At 38.6% G+C, this 21918-nt stretch overlaps 1 protein-coding gene across 1 annotated transcript in view; it reads right to left on the reverse strand.

Annotated features, from left to right (window-relative positions):
- grin2db (glutamate receptor, ionotropic, N-methyl D-aspartate 2D, b) overlaps positions 1-21918 on the reverse strand; it is a 66097-nt gene that overhangs the window by 19797 nt on the left and 24382 nt on the right. Inside the window, exons 4-8 of the mRNA XM_077721491.1 lie at positions 19224-19490; positions 14460-14980; positions 12546-12660; positions 2568-2773; positions 620-788 (exon numbers count right to left, since the gene is read on the reverse strand). Coding sequence (XP_077577617.1) covers positions 620-788; positions 2568-2773; positions 12546-12660; positions 14460-14980; positions 19224-19490 — 1278 coding nt within the window. The remainder of the gene's footprint in view (positions 1-619; positions 789-2567; positions 2774-12545; positions 12661-14459; positions 14981-19223; positions 19491-21918) is intronic.

A 21918-nucleotide genomic window follows, 5' to 3' on the forward strand; every position in this document is an offset into this window, starting at 1 on the left:
ACTAGGGAGTAAAAGTGCACCCTTTAGTACGGAAAATACGGTAAATGTCTTTGTTGCTTGTTTGCTTTTCAGTTTTCTATGTTTTTGCGGCTTAATATTCATCTATTTTCTAACCGGCTTATAGGTTTAAAGGTTCCAGGTAAGCTGGAATCTCTCCCTGCTGACTGTGCGAAAAACTGACGAAACCATGAACTGTCAGACAGACAACCATTCCCAACCTTACATTTCGAACTGAACCTACGCAACCCGCTCAAGTCATGCAAATGTAACGCAACATAAAACTTGCATAGCCGAAAAAATAAAACGCCAAGGGCGAATATAACTAGCCAGAGGTTCTGTGCCACTGTCGATGCGGGCTTTTCGTTAGATAAATGCAAAGGAATGCATTAAGAGGGAGCGTGTGTTTACATCATGCCTGTCCATCTAATTAGTGTAAACTGTCTGCTTTTCCCGCATTCTCTCTATCGCTGTCAGTGTATCCTCGTGTTTAATGGTCACCCAGGGGGCTGACGAATGTTGCCATACGGCTTATTGACAGAAAATTCAGCGCGAGTAAACAAGCCAGCAGGCACAAATACGCAAAACACCACTACCGCAGCAGCAGTAGCGCATCACTCGCCTCTCCAATCATGCCGTTCCAAATGCCGTCAATTTTCTTCCCGTGCTTTCCGTTGGTCACTAGGTAAAGATCGTAGGTAAAGCCGACGATCTTAGCCAATCTCTTGAGGATGTCGATGCAGAAGCCCTTGCAGCATTGCTTCATGGGAGCTACGCCTTCTTGATTGGCACTGGAAAGAAGTCAAGAGGATTAAAAAAAAGGATACATAATGTGCGTGACCGGACGTTTGGTCGACCGTCTTTTGGTCCCTTTTAGTCGCTGGTCAAATGTCCTTAGATATTAAACAGTACTTGGATATTAAACAGTACTTGGATATTGAAAAGTGCTTAGATATTGAACAGTACTTAGATAATGAACAGTACTTGGATATTGAAGAGTACTTGGATATCAAAAAGTACTTGGATATCAAAAAGTACTTGGATATCAAAAAGTACTTGGATATCAAAAAGTACTTGGATATCAAAAAGTACTTGGATATCAAAAAGTACTTGGATATCAAAAAGTACTTGGATATCAAACAGTACTTGGATATTGAAGAGTACTTAGATATTAAACAGTACTTAGATATTAAACAGTACTTAGATATTAAACAGTACTTAGATATTAGAGAGAGTTTAATATCTAAGTGCTGTTTAATATCCAAGTACTGTTTAATATCCAAGTACTGTTTAATATCCAAGTACTGTTTAATATCCAAGTACTGTTTAATATCCAAGTACTGTTTAATATCCAAGTACTGTTTAATATCCAAGTACTGTTTAATATCCAAGTACTGTTTAATATCCAAGTACTGTTTAATATCCAAGTACTGTTTAATATCCAAGTACTGTTTAATATCCAAGTACTGTTGAAAACAGTAGATATTTAGATATTAAACTCTCTCTCATGCATATAATTTTGAGAGCTGGCTTCAACAGTAAACTCTGTCACCATTTGACCAGCGACCAAAAGATCGGGGACCAAACGTCCGAGCACCATAATGTGAGTCCGAACTGCCAAGTTTGATTGACTGAGGTTGGATAGGTGCTGTCATGGCTTCAGGAGCTGATGAACTCTTAAAAACTTCTTTGTGGTCACGTGCAATTCCCCAAAGCTCTAAGTCATCCCTCTTATCCCCCTGGAGAGAAGCCCCGATATTGATTTTGGTCAAGTGGTGAAGACACCACGGTTTGGGAAGGTGACTGATGTTGGAGGCCATCTTGATGGCTCGAAAAACTTCCCTTTATATCAGCCTGCAGCTAGTGATCCAATACTAATACGTACAACACGTTTGCAGGAGGCTATTTGACTTGCATTTTGTTAGATATTCAAAGGAATTTACTTCAAAGGAAATCTTTGAAATGGGCCAAAACACTGACTTTTGCAATAGTGTACTTAGATTAGAGTTTAGGAAACATTTTAGGATGATGAATTAATCACACAAGTATTACTATTCAAGACAAGACTTTTACTTTTAGTCTTTATGGCAGCTTTCTAACAACTTCTCACTACACAAACTGGGCATATACGTGTATATTCAACAAAAACAGGTTTGAAATGTTAGTAAATGTAGGCAAAAAATATTCTGGTTAACAAAACATCTTAATGGCTAAATTTTTTCTCAGAATACGAAAGAAATTATGAAAAGCTACAAAACACAAAGTCTGAAAATGTCTAATCATAAATACACTTATAGGGTTCTGTAATTTATTTTGGAATTACTGTCATAGCCAAAGGGAGAGCAACCTTAAACCTTGCTGGCCTCCGATTGGCTACCTTCCCTCACCCTTCTGGCCTCAAACCCTTAATTTATTTCTAGACAATTTCCTTGTTTCCAAGAAGCCTTTTTCCTGACATAATGTCCATTCAAAGTAAATGATCTTAAAAGGCAGCAAATTTCTATTTTATGTGTTTGACTGATTTAGAAAGGATGACCTAATTTTTGGATTCCAATCAAAAGGCATCAAACCTGACGTTGAGGGGCCGTCTGCAGGGCACTGAGTCTCGGATACAAGTTCCAGACGCGGGATCTGCCAACTCCACAATGACAAACGGTCGTTCCTCCAGCGTGACAACACGCAAGTGCTGGGCATCGTCTGGAGGTTTGAGAAAAGGCCCGTAGCGGGACCAAGCTGGATAGCGCAGCCTTAGTGCGCCATTCTCCCACCAGCCTACCTGGGAAGACAGATGAGCACAATGAAACAGAGGCACAGTTGCAAGACTTTGCATCATATTTTGTATTGCTTGAAAAAAATCCTTTAGCTTTACTCACAGTTAACCTGGAAATTTTAAGTGGAATATCATGAACCCAATACACAGAACCATTGTATGGAGTTTAGTCTTTTATTGGACCCAATATTAAGTCAAGTAATACCGCAATGCCGTGACCGGACGTTTGGTCGCCGTTCTGTTAAGTACTGTTTAATATCTAAGTACAGTTTAATGTCTAAGTACAGTTTAATGTCTAAGTACAGTTTAATATCTAAGTACAGTTTCATATCTAAGTACAGTTTCATATCTAAGTACTGTTTAATATCAAAGTACTGTTTAATATCAAAGTGCTGTTTAATATCGAAGTACTGTGTAATATCTAATTGCTGTTTAATATCTAATTGCTGTTTAAAATCTAAGTACTGTTTAATATCTAAGTACTGTTTAATATCTAAGTGCTGTTTAATATCTAAGTAGTTTAATATCTAAGTACTTTTTAATATCCAAGTAATTTTTTATATCGAAGTACTGTGTAATATCTAATTGCTGTTTAATATCTAATTGCTGTTTAAAATCTAATTGCTGTTTAATATCTAAGTGCTGTTTAATATCTAAGTGCTGTTTAATATCTAAGTAGTTTAATATCTAAGTACTTTTTAATATCCAAGTAATTTTTTATATCCAAGTACTGTTTAATGTCTAAGTACTGTTTAATATCTAAGTACTGTTTAATGTCTAAGTACTGTTTAATATCCAGGTACTGTTGAAACCAGCTCTCAAAATTATATTCATGAGAAAGAGTTTAATATCTAAATATCTACTTTTTTCAACAGTACTTAGATACTTAACAGTACTTAGATATTAAACTCTCTCTCATGAATATAATTTTGAGAGCTGGTTTCAACAGTAAATTTCCTGTCAACATTTGACCGGCGACCAAACGTCCAGTGACCAAACGTCCAGTGACGAAACGCCCGGCGACCAAACATCCGAGCACCCCACAATGCACCATAGAATTAAGCAATTAAACACATCTCTATTGAAGAACTGCTGTGACTTCATCTTAAAACGTGTCATTAGATTTTTCAGGAAATGCTTACAGACTCTTTTATAGTGAAAAGAATGACAAGAATAGCAAGAGAACCCAACTCCAAAAGTCCCATTCATAGGCAGCGCACCAATCATTGTAGAAGATTTGTTCATTTCATCCTCCTTATGCTGCTAAAATGAACCTGTACAGAGCAGCTACATGACCACAAAATGACCACTGAGATTAATGACCATTGCCCTGACAGTCTCAATAAAAAATGAACGTTATTATCTCCATAAAAGGTACTATTTACTGCAGGCACGTTTGTGCTGGTAGTTTCCATTATATTGTTACAGGTATTGGGGCCATTCGCCTTACGTGGAAACACAGTGCTCTAAATTATAATTGCTATGCTGGACGGGAGCAATTACCTGGCAAATTCACGCACATGCACCGAATCCACGGACTGATGGCACCAGACTCATAATACAGATTTGTTGCGCTCGTCATTCATTCATACATTGCGACGCATAATGACTTTGGGGTAATGGCTCAGAGTAAAATGCATTACAAATACACAAGAAAACACAAAAAAATTGGCTTGCAGGCAAACATGAGTAAACAACCTTCCTTTAGGTCCCTTTTTTAAACTACCGTATTTTCACGACTATAAGGCGCACCGCATTATAAGGCGCACTGTCTATTTTGGAGAAAATGTAAGACTTTTAAGTGCGCCTTATAGTCGTGAAAATATGGTATTTGTAAAACCATTTCTTTTTGCTAGAAACTATGGTGATAAACAATATTTTTTTGACATCCAGGTACAGTATACACAGGCTCTGATTAGACAGCGGGAATAACTATGAGTAATGCAACATAGGTGAGTAAATCGTTTTTTTTACAGTCTACTGTGTAAGTGCAATGCTAAATGGCTCTTGAATAACTTTCACCTTAAACCTGACTTTATTGGAGTGTTGGGTACGACTGATTGCCAGATGTAATCACTTCAAGAACCTACTCTTTCAAAACCAATGTAAATGCATCCAGTTCTGTTCAACCACCATGCTTAGAAATGAGTATAGCTGAGACGGCGAGAAAAATCTTCATCCTTGTCAATTTGCCTCGGTTTGACGAACGCATTTTTATGCCCTTCGGGTAGCGGTCTGCTCTAAATGCATATTCACCGCAGACCTAAGCTTTAAGATTCATCGATGCTTTGAGTCTGCGTTGTTTAGTTTGTGCCACATAGCTTTAAAAATATGTCTCTCTGAAACCTGCATTTCTGTTTGCCTTTCTACTGTCACGTCTACCGTATTTTCACGACTATAAGGCGCACTTAAAAGTCTTACATTTTCTCCAAAATAGACAGTGCGCCTTATAATCCAGTGCGCCTTATATATGGAAAAAAAACAGAAAACCAAAAACCACCACTGTCGGATATTAAAAAACGCACAAACGCCTGAACTGAAACAATACTGTTAAATATGCAGATGCCATCTTAGTTTACAAAATCTTCATTCATATAGCTCCTCCCCCACTGCAAGATTTTATAGAAAAAAAATCCAAAACATCTACAATGGCTGGCTCTAGAGGTAACAGGCACACTTAAGTCTTAAATTATCTCCAAAATAGACAGTGCGCCTTATAATACAGTGCGCCTTATAATACAGTGCGCCTTATAATACAGTGCGCCTTATAATACAGTGGGCCTTATGATACAGTGGGCCTTATAATACAGTGCGCCTTATAATACAGTGCGCCTTATAATACAGTGCACCTTATAATACAGTGCGCCTTATGATACAGTGGGCCTTATGATACAGTGCGCCTTATAATACAGTGCGCCTTATAATACAGTGCGCCTTATAATACAGTGCGCCTTATAATACAGTGCGCCTTATATATGGAAAAATGTCATTCATTGAGGGTGCGCCTTATAGTCGTGAAAATACGATATATATTTGTTTAGGATTTTAAACTTGCAAAAAAGCAGCCGTTTTTGCAGCATCATTTGAAACTTATCCTTGTTCACCTGATGATGAAAATCACCTTAAAACATTTTGACAAGTAGGACTAAGGAGACGTTCCCCACCCAAAAAAAAACATTACAAACCTTAGGCTGAGCGACATATTGGCGAGAATACATGAATATAGTGAGGATGGCGTTTACAGTGGCTGCTTAAGCAGGTTGAGAAAAGCTTGGCAGCTTTGCGCAGATTGTAAGTCAAACATTGAAGGCGAGACGAAGAGGAGGCTACCACACTGACAGCTTGCCGCTTCTACCACAGCTGTGCAACAGGCATTAAATCAGAGCACAGCGAGTACAGATAAACAATATACTGTATTCATTCTCAACTGCTATATTACAGAGTAAATAAAGACAAAAAGAGTATAGCCATTTACTGTAAGTGTTTCTTCTATCCTCTCTCGTTGAACCTTGCGGATTATGATTATAAAGTGTTTTATTTATGGATTTTGAAGGGCTAACATGCTTTATGGTTTATGGATGTTTCATTAATTTTGCTTGGCGGTCGGCATAATATGATGATATTGTTGCATTATGTGCGTTCAGGGTATTTATACTTAAAAGTGCTGTGTTTTTGAGTAAGGAAACGTGTTTGGATGGGATTGTTGAATGTAGCTTTGACGTTTTTGTTGGTATGGCAATGGGAATGCTGGATTTGTGGGTAGGATTTTAATTTATGCATGCGAGCCTCTTAAGAATGACTTAAAATTCAGTTTAAAAGAAAAGATATTCACAGTTTGTGACGCTAGGGCTCTTTGTGCGCTGGCAAATCTAGACGCAGTATTGGACCTGAGTCTGAGTCTCTAGATGCAATAACGGCATGAGATACACATTACGCAGTTATCAAGGCTGATATTATAATGATTGACCATAAAACCTATATTATAATTAACCTAGAATTAGAATTGGACCATGTGTCCAAGTCTATAGATGCAATAACAGCATGAGATACACATTACGCAGTTATCAAGGCTGATATTATAATGATTGACCACAAAACCTATATTCTAATTAATCTAGAATTAGAATTGGACCATGCATCCAAGCTTCTAGATGCAATAACAGCATGGGATACACATAACGCTGGTATCAAGGCTGATATTATAATGATCGACCACAAGGCCTTCAATCAGGCTTAACAACTATATTGGGATCATGTTTTGTCCAAGATACTGTTTATATTGTTATTGAATTTCATTCATATACGTCAAAATACATTTTGTTTAGCATTTCATCTGTTAATTTTTTCTCTATTTTGAAATAAATGACTGTTCCTGCTGCATTGTCTAGCATTATGGCATTTCGTTTTTGTCACCTTGCAGTTTTGCGCATGTCAAGTCTAATTTTAGCACAACCCTTGATATTTTTAGTTAGAAATACGGCTTACATTTGAGAAAATACCACCAAGTACTGTTTAAAAATAAAACATTTTGAATTACACATGTACAAAACACATTGTTTTGAGTATCACAGTAATTCACCCAACATTATTGAAGCCACCAGTTAATTTTACAGCATTTTTATAACAGAATCTTTGAGTTTGGCATCTACAAAACACTAGACTTAATTCCTGCCATAAAACTAAACCGCAAATAGCCATTGACATTGTACAAAATCACAGAAGATCTGTTCGCTTTCCCCTCAGCTAAACGGAGCTTCTCTTTGACGCCTGACAACCTTCACCGAGCCCGGACGCTCCTGGGCTTTAGGTAATGGCGCAGTCATTGTAAAGCCAACATTAAATATTCAGAGAGCGCCAATAGTGTGGATGTGCATCGTAGGCAGATACAGGGGTCTTATCCTCTTTTTGTGTGTTTGTGCGAAGCAGGATTCAGGCAAAGGAGGTACTAATATGCATACAAATTGCGCTCTCATTTGTGTGCAAGTACATATGGGTGTTTATGTCAAGGCTCCGTCTGTGTGTGTGTGTGCCTTTGGGTGGGCGGGTATGGTACCCTTGGTTTGAGTCCAAGGACCAGCGCAGGAGCATCTAATTGAAAGGGATTTCAGGAATATAGCAGGTGTCAGCAGGTGACTGCATGCAGTGACTGGACTCTGGTGGGCTTTTAAGACCAGTGGGGGGCTGAGAACCGACAATGTGTTTATTTGTGCTCATGCTCATATACTCTACTACTGCAAGGGTGTCAGACTCGGGTTGGTTGGCGGGCCGCATTAACGTCAGCTTGATTTCAGGTGGGATGGACCGTTAAAGATATAATATTTAGATTTTTTTAATGAATGGATTAAAAGCAACATTAAAAACTGTTTGTTTGAGGTTTTTTTTCTTAATAAGGACATTTTTCTTTTAGTCATTTGTTTTTCATTTCAAAAGTGGACCCAATTTTTATTTAATTCATTTCCATATTAAAGTGGAAAACGGAAAATATTTTTTTTTAGATATTACAGAATAATTTTGAACTAAAAACACAGAGAAAATGGATTTAAAAGGGGGACTAATCTGTAAATATAGTATACACATCTATAATCTTCTAACCCATTTTAATTTGATTCTAAAACAGAAAGTACACAGTTTTATAATTTACAAAATTATTTTTGACTAAAATCACAGGAAAAAATGATTAAAAAATTACAATTATTGATTTAAAAGGGGGAAAATCAGGAAATGTAAAATACATCTATACTCTTCATTTGAATTTGATCCTAAAACATTAAGTTGGCACTCATGATTGACTTTGCCGGGCCACACAAAATAATGCGGCGGGCCAGATTTGGCCCCCGGACCGCCACTTTGACACCTGTGCTCTACTATGCGGTTCCTGGCATTAGAAAGCTTGCCATAATTAACATGACGACGTGAGACTTATTGATGAAATAAAAAACATTTTAAAAAATTGTCTATTTCTCTGACCAATGTAAAAAAAATAATATTTCATCCTTGATACGAGCAAAAAATACACGACGAGGCATTCATGGAAAAAGAAAGTAATTTATGAAGAAAAGGCACAATGAGCCACGCACAGACTTTCTATAGAAAAAAAAAACGAAGGAATGCAAAGAACGAAGAATGCAAGCAACAATGAGAACAATCAGCATCTATTGATCAGAACTGCTTTCTTTCATTTCTTTCAAAATGAACCTTGAAAAAGAAAAAAAAAAAAGAACGCCGGGAGTACATATTTATGTCTACACCAGCACATTTGTTTCTTATCGATTAAAGAAAATGTGCATTTTGCACCAAAATACAACTCTTGCATACCCATTGGCCACATCGCGAGGCATACTGATGACTATAATCATTCTCACGCACCAAAAACAGGATGACGTAACAACATTTGGACCATAAACAATTTATCAACACCTGAACGCAGCCATTTAATGATTTCACTGAAGGTAATACTGCCGTATTTTCACGACTATAAGGCGCACTTAAAAGTCTTAAATTTTCTCCAAAATAGACAGTGCGCCTTATAATCCAGTGCGCCCTTATATATGGAAAAAACAGAAAACCACAAACCACCACTGTCGGATATTAAAAAAACACTAACGCCTAAACTGAAACAATACTGTTAAATATGCAGATGCCATCTTAGTTTACAAAATCTTCCATCATATAGCTCCTCCCCCACTGCAAGATTTTCAAAAAAAAAAATCCAACAATGGCTGGCTCTAGAGGTAACTGTAGTGAGTGTTTCATACCTGGAAGTCAATAGCAATGACCGTATTTTCACGACTATAAGGCACACTTAAGTCTTAAATTTTCTCCAAAATAGACTGTGCGCCTTATAATACAGTGCGCCTTTTAATACAGTGCGCCTTATAATACAGTGCGCCTAATAATACAGTGTGCCTTATATATGGAAAAAAAACATTCTTTGAGGGTGCGCCTTATAGTCGTGAAAATACGGTACTCATATTTCAGAGTAGCACAATGTATTTCTTCAAAATTCACACAAAACATGACAGCTTTCCTCAAAAGATGGTCAAATAATAGACTCAAGAGTGTTTGAACAAACTAATAGCAGAGCTTCTTATTATGTGTTTTGCTTTTACGACTGTTAAGAAGATTAAAATGTGTCTTTATATAATTTCTCGCACTATTAAAGTTTTTAATGGTGTCAATTTGACCTTGTGACGGACTAAATCAATTTCTAAATTAAATTTGTTCAAATGGAGGTCGACCAGGGGTTTCTTCTGATTGTGTTGGGCTGTTTTTTTTCGGTGTTATTGTGCAAAATTATCAAAAATGTGCATGGAGAAGGTGATTCTCAAAAATCCTGCAAGTAAGTATCTCTATCACCTCCAGCACTTTCAGGAATATTGAACTTTACGGCAACCTTTCCGTCCCTCATGGTCAGTTTTCAGTTTCAACATGCCAATACCGTATTCACAGATTTGTTGATCCAGCATATAGAGAAATAAAAGCACCAAATCTCCTCTAACAACATTTTTTTCATCATTGAGGGCAACACCACAACAACAACAACCCAAAGATGCCAAAGTTCCACACAAATTAAGTTGTTCTCTGTTTTCCTGACAGTAGCAGTCCAGAATCAGAAGAAGAATCAAATAATAAAGTAGTACCTAGTGGTGGTATATAGCCATATATTTCACAACTGTCAAGTATGTAGCACTGTAAAGGCCAGAAAGACTTACTGGACTACATAATGTACATTTTTACTATTCTATGTGCCTTGTGTGTAAATGTGTAAATGTTTTTTCTCACTTAATAAGGAGAATTTCACTCTTTACTAAGGAGAACATTGGGCTAGGGTTGGTAAGGGGGAATCTTGAAAAATGGATAGTGGTTGTTGTGAAAAAAATGATTGAAAAATTCCAATTATTGATTTAAAAGGGGGAAAAACAGAAAATGTAATATACATCTATACTCTTCATTTTAATTTGATCCTAAAACAGAAAGTCGGCACTCATGATTTACTTTCCCGGACCACACAAAATGATGCAGAGGGCCAGATTTGGCCCCCGGGCCACCACTTTGACAAACGATAAAACAACAAAACATGTTTCATCGTGTCTGATTGCGATGTACACTACCACAGAACAATTAAAAGCATCCAAACATCCTGCACATTTAAAAAATCATCCATCTCCAGTACAACTAACCTTTATGATCGCAATGGAGCTGATTTAAACTATAAAGCACAATGGGAAGTCAAACTTACCCTAATGAATGTCAATAAAATGTGTACCTTTTCTTCCGTTTACTACCAGACAAGTTCTGAAAGAATACATCTATGGATTGACGATCTTTCCAAATTTGATCGGTCTTGAATGTGTCTTCTAATGTGAATCATTGCCATCTTTTTTTTTTTACCCAGAAGACAATGTGCGTCTTTTGACACGCCCACTAAATGCAAAAAAAAATACACGGCTGCCCTAATTGGCCATCAGTAGGCAGTTAGTGCGTGTTATGGTGAAAAAAAGAGGAATAATGTATTACATTACAGTAAATTGCCGAATTATGAATCATTTTTTTGCAGAGGCTGCAAAATATACAATGGTAAGTTATGCATTTATAGCCATTGACATAAATGCATTGAATTATACCTTGCCTAAATGTTTGTGAAATCGCCATCATCGTGCAGACGTTTGCATGTCGAATAAATGTTTGCATCACGGTAAAATGACATTTATTCATTCATTTTCTGAAGCGCTTTATCCTCATTCGGGTTGCAGGGGGGTGCTGGAGCCTATCCCAGATGAATCGGTTGCACGTATAGTTTGTTTGGTTTATATATCTTTGTATTTTGGAAGTTTAGTTGAAAGCATCAACATGTGCTGTGTTGCATTTTTGCACTACTGTTTTTATTTTCCAGAGACGTTTAAATATCAATATACCTTTTATGGCTACCCATGAGCAGTCATAAACAAATCGTATGTACTTAACTGTATAAACTCACTAGACCACATCATGTGTCAAAGTGGCGGCCCGGGGGCCAAATTTGGCCCACTGCATCATTTTGTGTGGCCCGGGAAAGTAAATCATGAGTGCTGACTTTCTGTTTTAGTATCAAATTAAGATGAAAAGTATAGATGTATATCAAATTTCCTGATTTTCCCCCTTCTAAATCAATAATTGCAATTTTTTTAATCAGTTTTTTCAGTTTTTAGTTCGAAAATCATTTTGTAAAATCTAAAAATATATTTTACAACCCGACTCTGACACCCTTGCACTAGACTATGGCCATTTTGGCTCAAATATCCTGTTTGTATTGTCACTCAAATTGCGTAGGTAGTCACAATAATGTCCTACTTCCTTACTTAGTCCTTATATTTGCTTTTAAAACAGATGTTCTTTTGTTCTGGAATTTGCAATCGACAAGTCTAGCCTGCGGTTGATATCATGTAGTTTTCCTTAAACGCCCGAGTTTAATTGCCTAGACAAGCTGGACATAGGCAACAACTCCATATTTGGAATGTTTCTTCTAAACTTCTAAACACAACCACTAACATTCAAATGAATGCCCACTTTTGCCAACTAGCAAATATATATAAACTGGATTCCGATGTCTTAGAGGTAAATAAAGCCCTTCTGAATTGTGAGAATGGACCCTTTGTGTCAATATATGTCTATGTTTTGTGTCTTCCAAACAAACAACAACAAATAGCCACATAAGGTTGTAAGAACAAGCTCAAAACACAATGCTAACACATCCAAACAAAGGTTAGAATGAATAAAAAACCTAATGTCATGTCCTTACATCTTCCCATCCTCGCCCAGGTGTCCAGGAAATGACATCCAAGAAAGGATTGGCCAGGTATCCATCGGCATTGAAAGAGTAATCTCGCCCACCAAGCGTGATGTTGCTAAAGTACCTGTGTATGGCGATAGACAGAGAAGACAGAAAGAGACGGTAAGATTATAAACGCAAACACATCCTGTCTGGTGGCTGTCAGACTTCATTTGGCGATTAGATCTATGCCCAAGTAATCAGACACACTGTGTTGCCAGGATTTGGACTGCGAAGCAACTAATAAGTTCTTTTGTCTGATAATCCCGTCGGACAGACATTTTAATTGTCATCTGACGTTAATTCGACCCCATCAGTTTGTAGTTGCAGACAGCAAACAGCAGATAGCAGTGTGAATAAAAATGGCAGCCATAGCATCTGGAAAAGTGGACGTAGTTCATAAGCAAATGAGAGCAATCCATTAATCATGTCTTTTTAATTGCTCCACTTGCACTGAGATTCATTTACAAATGTCACAGCAAATAAGGTAATGAATTCAATCTTTGCCTCATTTTCCTGCCTAATATATCCATATGATGATGTCATGTTGACACTATCTTTAAAAGAGCTGGAATGATTGGCATTAAAATTGAACGTGGATGATAGGCACAACAATTTGGACGAAATGTGAGAGTGCGCTGTTTGTTTGCACGGGCTAAGAAGAATACATTAAAGCGGATCATTAATATACATGAGACATGGTCTGATTGCTACAGATGCCGAGGTAATTTTGCCAACTCACAGCCAGACATAGCAACAACATCTCTTTTGCATGGGCGGTTGCCAGCTCCAAAATCCCGATCCCTTCACCTCCATTCAACAACTCCACCCATGTTACCTCCATTCACTCCCAGCGTCGAAGGAACTCATTGTACTGCATTCACCTCCTCATTCACTCTCAATTTCTCATGACTGGACGTTTGGTCGCCGGTCTTTTGGTCACCGGTCAAATGTTGACAGCAAGTTTACTGTTGAAACCAGCTCTAGAAAATTATATTCATGAGAGAGAGTTTAATATCCAAGTACTGTTTGATATCCAAGTACTGTTTGATATCCAAGTACTGTTTGATATCCAAGTACTGTTTGATATCTAAGTACTGTTTAATATCTAAGTACTGTTGAAACCAGCTCTAGAAAATTACATTCATGAGAGAGAGTTTAATATCTAGGAGAGAGAGTTTAATATCTAAGTACTGTTTAATATCTAAGTACTGTTGAAACCAGCTCTCAAAATTATATTCATGAGAGAGAGTTTAATATCTAAATATCTACTGTTTTCAACATTAGTTAGATATTAAACAGTACTCAGATATTAAACAGTACTTAGATATTAAACAGTACTTAGATATTAAACAGTACTCAGATATTAAACAGTACTTAGATATTAAACAGTACTTAGATATTAAACAGTACTTAGATATTAAACAGTACTTAGATATTAAACAGTACTTGGATATTAAACAGTACTTGGATATTAAACAGTACTTGGATATTAAACAGTACTTGGATATTAATCAGTACTCGGATATTAAACAGTACTCGGATGTTAAACAGTACTCGGATGTTAAACAGTACTTGGATGTTAAACAGTACTTGGATGTTAAACAGTACTTGGATGTTAAACAGTACTTGGATGTTAAACAGTACTTGGATGTTAAACAGTACTTGGATGTTATACAGTACTTGGATGTTAAACAGTAATTAGATATTAAACTCTCTCTCTTAGATATGAAACTCTAAATATAATTTTGAGAGCTGGTTTCAACAGTAAACTCTGTCACCATTTGACCGGCGACCAAAAGACCGGCGACCAAACGTCCGAGCACCCACTCTCTTCGCCTCCCCCTTTCGAATTTCCCGTCTGGCTCCCATCTATCCGCTCACCTCATCCTGCCCCGCATCCGTTGGGTCTGATTGGAGTCCGTCATGCAGTTGGTGACAAAGTTGGGCCCACCCGTGGTCCCGTAATCCTTCCTCATGGCCACGGCCCCGTGCGTCAACACCGACACGCCTCTCGCGATCCTGCGGCGGGGTTCGTCCCTCCACCCTTGAGGCCGCACGGCAAACAGAGCCCTGGGCAGGTTCTCCATGCCTAATCCCGAGAGCGCCGGCCCCACGGCGAACCACATGTGCGAGGGTCCGGCTTGACCCGCGGCCCAGGCGGCTCGGAAGACCTGCTCGGCCTCCTCCTGTGAGCAGTACAGCAAGCGGACCTGGGGCACAGCAGGAAAGCGGGGTGGGGTCGGGCAGGTGGGGAGACACACACACACAAACACACACATACAAGCTAGTGAGATAAGGAGGGGGACAGGGGGAGACATGGAGAGAGACAGGGTTGGAGAAGTAAGGGAGAAAGATAGAGCTGGAGCTGAGGTGCATCTGAACTGGTTGGGAAGGAGGAGGGGCTTGGATAGGTAAGGCCACGGTCAAAGGTGTTTTGCCAAAAAGGAGGGGAAACTGCCGTAAAATGATGTGATAAGACTCAAGCGGGTATATTATTCAGGAGGTGACAGCGAATGGAAGGAACTAATCAGAGATGGGAAAACATACACAGTTCCTGAGAGAGGATGGAATTGAGAAAAGGATTGAGGGGTAAAGAAAGGAAGAAGATGAAATACTCGATGTCAAGTCGTGGCTTGGTGCGATAAACTGTATTTGTGTAAGATGGAGGCAGATGAGGATGCTAAGAGAGAAGGAAGGAAAACGTGGGGAGGAAAAATCAGCTGTAATAGTGTATAGGATCTCATAGGGATGGTTGGGAAATTGACCAAAGGGGTTTCTGCTAAGGGGGGGAGATTGAGAGACTGAAAGGCCGTTTTGAGAATGGCGCATTCATTGGATTTTTGAACTGTAATGGCTTGGCAAAACAATCATGCCGGCATGCCAATAAACCTCCAGTGAATTAAGCAAGGGGGATGAGAGTGACGTGGAGGGGAAGAAATACAGAATGGGAGAGCAAATTAAGAGGGTTAGGAGAGAATCTGTGTTATAAACACACACACGGAAAATAGAGAAAGAAAGGAACACACAACGGAAAAGACTGACTAGGCGGAAGCTGCAGAAGGAATGGAACAAAAGACATATCAGAAGAGATTCAAGAGAAAAATTGATCCCGGGATCAAGCCATGAAAAATATAGTGGACATTATCATAAATTGCATGTGCCAGGAAAGCGGGGGGAAAAAGGGGGCGAGTATATAACGCAAAACTCACACGGCATCACTTAACGATCACAAGTGTTTATTAGCCTTTTCACTACACAACATCTCAAAGAAAAGCCGGAGCTGTACGTTGGCAACAAGCCGCAGGCACTGTGTTATATTAACGGTGACACTAGCAGAGTGCAGCCTTGGAATTACAAAACACATGCCCTTCACAAACACACAATCACATACTGCCATAGTAACACTGCGGCCATGCCGGGCGGGCGGGACATTGTCGACGACATTGAGACCCTGACCGTAGGCATGCGAGACGGACGACAAACTAGACGTTAAGTCATAGCGTGGCCACACAGATGCAAGTCAACAAGGAAGGGTACATGGCACTAGGGGAGGAATGGAAACTAGTCTCTGGGCAAAGAAACACGTAAGAGAGTACAGTAATCCCTCGTTTATCGCGATTTCACTTATCGCGAATTCACTATTTTGCGTTTTTTGACTGCAATGTGGGATTAATTTTGTAATGCTATTATATGTGTGCATTTATCGTATTTTCACGACTGTAAGGCGCACTGCATTATAAGGCGCACCCCCAATGAATGACATTTTTTCCATATATAAGGTGCACTGTATTATGAGGCGCACTGTATTATGAGGTGCACTGTATTATAAGGCGCACTGTATTATAAGGCGCACTGTCTATTTTGGAGAAAATTTATGACTTAGGTGCGCCTTATAGTCGTGAAAATATTGACTTCCAGGTATGAAGCACTCACTACACAGTCACCTCTAGAGCCAGCCGTTGTTGATGTTTTGGATTTTTTTTTCTATAAAATCTTGCAGTGGGGGAGGAGCTATATGATGGAAGATTTTGTAAATTAAGATGGCATCTGCATATTTAACAGTATTGTTTCAGTTCAGGCATTTGTGTTTTTTTAATATCCGACAGTGGTGGTTTTTCGTTTTTGGTTTTCAGTTTTTTCCATATATAAGGCGTACTGGATTATAAGGCGCACTGTCTATTTTGGAGAAAATGTAAGACTTTTAAGTGCACCTTAGTGTCGTGAAAATACGGTAAATATTTTGTACATTGTAAGATAAAAAACACATTGCATGGTTTTTATAATCTTAAAAAGTATGAGTCCTTAATTTTAGACTGAAGTTGAAGATTAAATTAATAGATTGTATTGTTTTATATTATATTAAAGATAACTAACAATGAACCTACAACTATTAATTTTTTTGATAGGAGTAACCCTACTTTCCGATTTCTTTTTCCATTTATCGCGGCCATGTTTGGTCTACATTAACCTCGATATTCAAGGGATTACTGTAAAAAAATATGGAGACAAAAGATAGGTGTTTTTAAACAAGCTTAGCAAGTTAAAAAGAGAGTTGAAGGAGAATGAATGGATGAAAAATGGTGGCTAGTGGATATAGAAAAGAAGAAAGAAGTTGAAGCAGACATACAATGGAGAATGGAGAGTGAGGTACAAGCCAAAACCATGAGTCTTCCTGGGCAAGATTAGCGCTTAGCTAAAATTCACCTGTTTTTTTTTGTTTTATTCCACTGAGAGTCCATCATCCACAGGGTATATTATATACATATTTAAAAGTTGAGTTTTGCAAGATGATGGCGCATCTGTTTAAGCTCGACAAGGTCTCTTGAGAATTGATTAGGAAATCAAATGAAGCATTAAATATTAGTATGTTTTAACAGGGTTTTTTGTGGCCTTACACCGACTAAAAAAAAAGCCCTCTAGCTGCACTTATTATGATCATGCTTCAATAAAAGTGCTTTTTTTTTTTGTTAATTCATTGCTTTAAAAGGTAAGTCTGTTTTTGTACCAAATACTGGAAAGTTGTCTCAAAACGTGCTATGTTTTTTTTTTGTGCCTTCATTTACTTGCTCAGCCATGCTTCGAAAAATATGTTGAGCCAATTCCATCATGGTCATGACTGGTTGCTTCTTGGCACATTTTTCATTGCAATATTTAAAGTGACAAAACATTTTGGACAGAATATTATTGTAATTCAATTTTTTTAGTCCGCTAGGCTGTACATAGATAATGAATGGGTGAATATTTACATCATGTGCCTCTCAAATACCTACTTGGGCCTTAAAAAATGTAGTTTTCTTGCAGTAAAAACAATAAAATCCATATAAAGTCAATCTGAAACCATGCACAAGACAGTCTTGCCATAGTCCCCCCATGACTTAACTTCTTTCAGCTCCACATTTCCTTAAATCTGTGTAATTTCAGTGCACAGTACAAAACCAACTGCACAAAAGCACTTTCCTAGTCTAGTTCTGCCAAATTTTGAACAAAGTAGTCATTCGAGTCTGTTTTTCTTCCACTGACACTTCCAAATCCACTTTTTCCTACTTCATTCCACAGTGAAAAACTATCAAAACCAAACAAAAGGTTTGGACACAAAGAACTAAAGATGGAAATTAGCTCAAGGCTACAATCTGACATATTTACATACACACAACATCTGTCCATTACCATGAATATGTTGATTAATCTGTTATCTCTTATCAATCTTATTTATTATCTCATTTATTAACTTATTACCTATCTATTTATGACTAAAATGCCTTTCATATTTCTGCATCCTCACCCTCTTGCTACTTTGACAACGAAATTTCCCGAATACAGGATGAATAAAGTCATCCAATCCAATCCAAATCAATGCAAATTAACATATATAATATTCCCAACCATTTCCAAACCAGTTTGCAACTTCCACAATTTTATATCCACTATTTAGTAAATGCCTCCCAAATTAGAAGAAAGAGAACATTTAAAGTCTCAACAATGCATGGCTAATATCAACCTATATATCTACAACTCCTTTCATAATAACAAGAAAAGAAAATACAAAGAATTAAGTATCTTTCTGCAATCACAAGATAAAATAACTCCCAAGATTTTTTTTTATACATCCAACTTAATCTCAAATCCCAATCTTGTACCTCGCAGGCTAAAGATTACAACGACTATTATCTTAAAAGTTTGTCTCCCTAAATTCCCCATTGGCGTGTAAACCTCCTTATTTCAATTCACCTCACTTATTATTATTATTTTAACTCCCTAAAAACCTTCAAACCAAGCACCTTTCCCACTTGGGGACAATTGAAAAAACCCAAAGCCTTAAATCTGGAGCACCGCATACTCCCATAATTCTCGCTAGAACGGCGCCCGTACTACAATCCTTCAACAAATCCTTCAAAGTGACTTATGGTTTTTGTTGCACCGTTGAACTGTGAATGCGTTGGGTGACGAGGGGGGAGAGCAGAACGGGGGGATAGAGGAGAGAGGGGGGAGAGAGAGCGATGTGGAGGGACCGAGAGGGAGACCAAGAAGGAAGGAAAAAGCCGGGGTGCCTCCTATCAACCGAGGGGCCCCCCTCTTTCAATGATACTGCGCTACACTTCCTCCCCTTTCCTCCCCCTTTTCCCCCCTCGCTCCCCCCTGTCTCACCTGCGCCTCGTTCTCCTTCAGCAGCCTGCGAGTGCGTGAACCCCCGGGGTCGTCAGTCACGTTCAGGACCACCACACTTTTCTTTTCCCACCCGATGAAGGAGCCGTCCGTTAGACCCTCCACCACAGATAGGAATTCTTGGTAGCCGTGGTGGCGTGTGGATACCACGGAGAAGGCGGTCCAATCGTATTCCTCCAGTACCTCGAAGATGACCTCCAGTTGGAGAGCCGTTGAGGAACTGAACTGGAGAAAGATGGAACCTGTTTCCTGATTTGGGGGAAGACAGCAGCAGCAGGATTGGTTATAATGATTAGCAAGATGAAATTTAAAGATAAAAATGATTCTCTAGTGCAAATCTCTGGTCAGAACACCACTGGTTAGTGCTAAGATATCATTTTAAGAAGTTTAAGTCTCTAGACTAGACATGGGCAAACTACGGCCCGCGGGCCACAACCGGCCCTTTAATCCGGCCCGCCGACGTTGTCCAATTTTTATTTTTTTTCATATCCCCAAGATGGCGCCGTCACATGGAAGCCAGTGGCAGTAGCTCTGTCCACTCTTATTTGTTTTTTGTGTTTAACAGCCCCTCTATCTTTTTTAAAATTACATTTTAATATTTCTTAATACATTCCTTTCTACTTTGTACTTTATATTTTTTACTTTAATGAGGAGTGATGAATATGTTAATACTTTAGTCCTTTTTTCTGTTTATGTTTCATATGTACTGTTAACAGATGCACTTTTTTATATGTATCGTATCTTGTGGTGACCCGGATCATCTGTCAAATTTTTAAAGTCAACATGGCCCCCGGGCCGAAAAGTTTTCCCACCCCTGTGTTGGCGCTTAAATAACATTTTAAGGAGTTTAAGTCTCTAAACTAAAGGGTCTTTTTTCTTAATGTAAAAGACTGAGGCGTCAAAGAGCTTGAAGTTTTAATGGAACTCGTGCAGCTGCGGGGCTAAAACATCTTGGATTGTCGCGCAAAATCCTGTGAAGTCCAGATGGGAGCGTTGTTATAAAAAAAAGTTTGTTCACGAAAAGAACGAGGGGAGGGAAAGAAGACGTCGCAAGGCTACATCGCATCTTTCAAGGAAGTTCATCACAAGTGCTACGATTTAATCGCTTGCAAAAAAAAAAGCTAATTCAGGCCTTTTGGAAACTAGTTTGAACAGAATCTCTATCGTTCATAATCAATTTAAGTTTAATTTTCTAGCACTCTTTGTCCTCAATAGGAAAAAAATCAGATTACCGTATTTTCACGACTATAAGGCGCACCCTCAATGAATGACACATTTTTTTCCATATATAAGGCGCAATGGATTATAAGGCGCCCTGTCTACTTTGGAGAAAACTTAAGACTTTTAAGTGCGCCTTATAGTCATGAAAATACGGTACTATGACCTGGATTAATGATAATATAAGATGTATATACTAAAAAAATACTCTAACCACTTCTACAGGAGCACAGTTTTTACTCAAGTAAAATTAACTTGCTTGGAATGCAAATAAAACTAGTTTCAGGTGTGACAGTTTATCCATATGATGATAAATCGTGATATTTTTGCATCCCAATAGATTTTGCCAGGAATCCATGTATTGTTTTTGAAAGATGTCACTTTTTGACCAAGAATATTCGTGTATTCGTATTAAGTATATCAAATGATTATTATGGGTAAAATTCCTAAAAAGCTGTCCAAGTGACCACTCACGTCTGCTAGACGTCTTACTCCCACCCAAAAGATCACAAAAGGAAACGCCAAGCCCAGTTGGTGCCATTTACAGATCAAACAGTGGCAAGATGCAGCAAGGCTGACCTTCAGCTTCGCCCTCGCCCCGCCAGCGCTTCCCCAAACCTTTTGTCGTCTTCACCAAGCGCATACACAACAAGTGTGGTGACATTGCAAGATGGCGCTCTTATGTAAGCCACTGTCCTTTTGTTTTGTCAAACCAAGGCGCCTCAGTTTGCCAGAGATAGATGAGCAACGCATGACAGATGACGTTAGAAGTGATCTCTTATTTTATGATAAACTAGTTCATTAAAAGTCTTTCTTTTTTAGTAGAACAACGGATTTTAGTTAAGTTAATGTAAGAGTTCCCCCCAGAAAAATATTAATAGAGCCTCACTTGACCATTTGTGACATCCTCATTCATAGTCTATGAAACACAAAGTACCCTCCAACTGTAAAAATAAAGAATTAAATGGCATAAAATGACAATATCTTTGTCCTAATTCTCCCAAAACACCAATGCAAAATTTGGGAGCAAATTAAAAGCTAAATCTTGATAAAACGCTCAAATGTATGTTCTCATCTCATCTTCCATTTCAGTTACTGACCCGCTTTATCCTGAATCAGGGTCGTGGGGGGTGCTGGAGCCTATCCCAGCTGTTTCTGGGCCACAGGCGGGGGACACCCTGAATCGGTGGCCAGCCAATCACAGAGCACGAGGAGACAACAACATTCATACCTAGAGGCAATTTAGAGTGTCCAATTGGCGTACCATGTGGGAGGAAACTGGAGTACCCGGAGAAAACCCACTTAGGCCCAGGGAGAACATGCAAAAATCCACACAGATGGACATGACCCAACCAATGGATCCCAACCCAGAACCCCAAAGCTGTCAGGCCGATGCCCTAACCACTCACCCGACCTGGTCGCCCAACAATGAATGTTTCAAAATTAAATTCATGGCAGT

This window comes from Stigmatopora nigra, chromosome 7, assembly GCF_051989575.1.
Source record: "Stigmatopora nigra isolate UIUO_SnigA chromosome 7, RoL_Snig_1.1, whole genome shotgun sequence".
NCBI lineage: Eukaryota > Metazoa > Chordata > Actinopteri > Syngnathiformes > Syngnathidae > Stigmatopora > Stigmatopora nigra.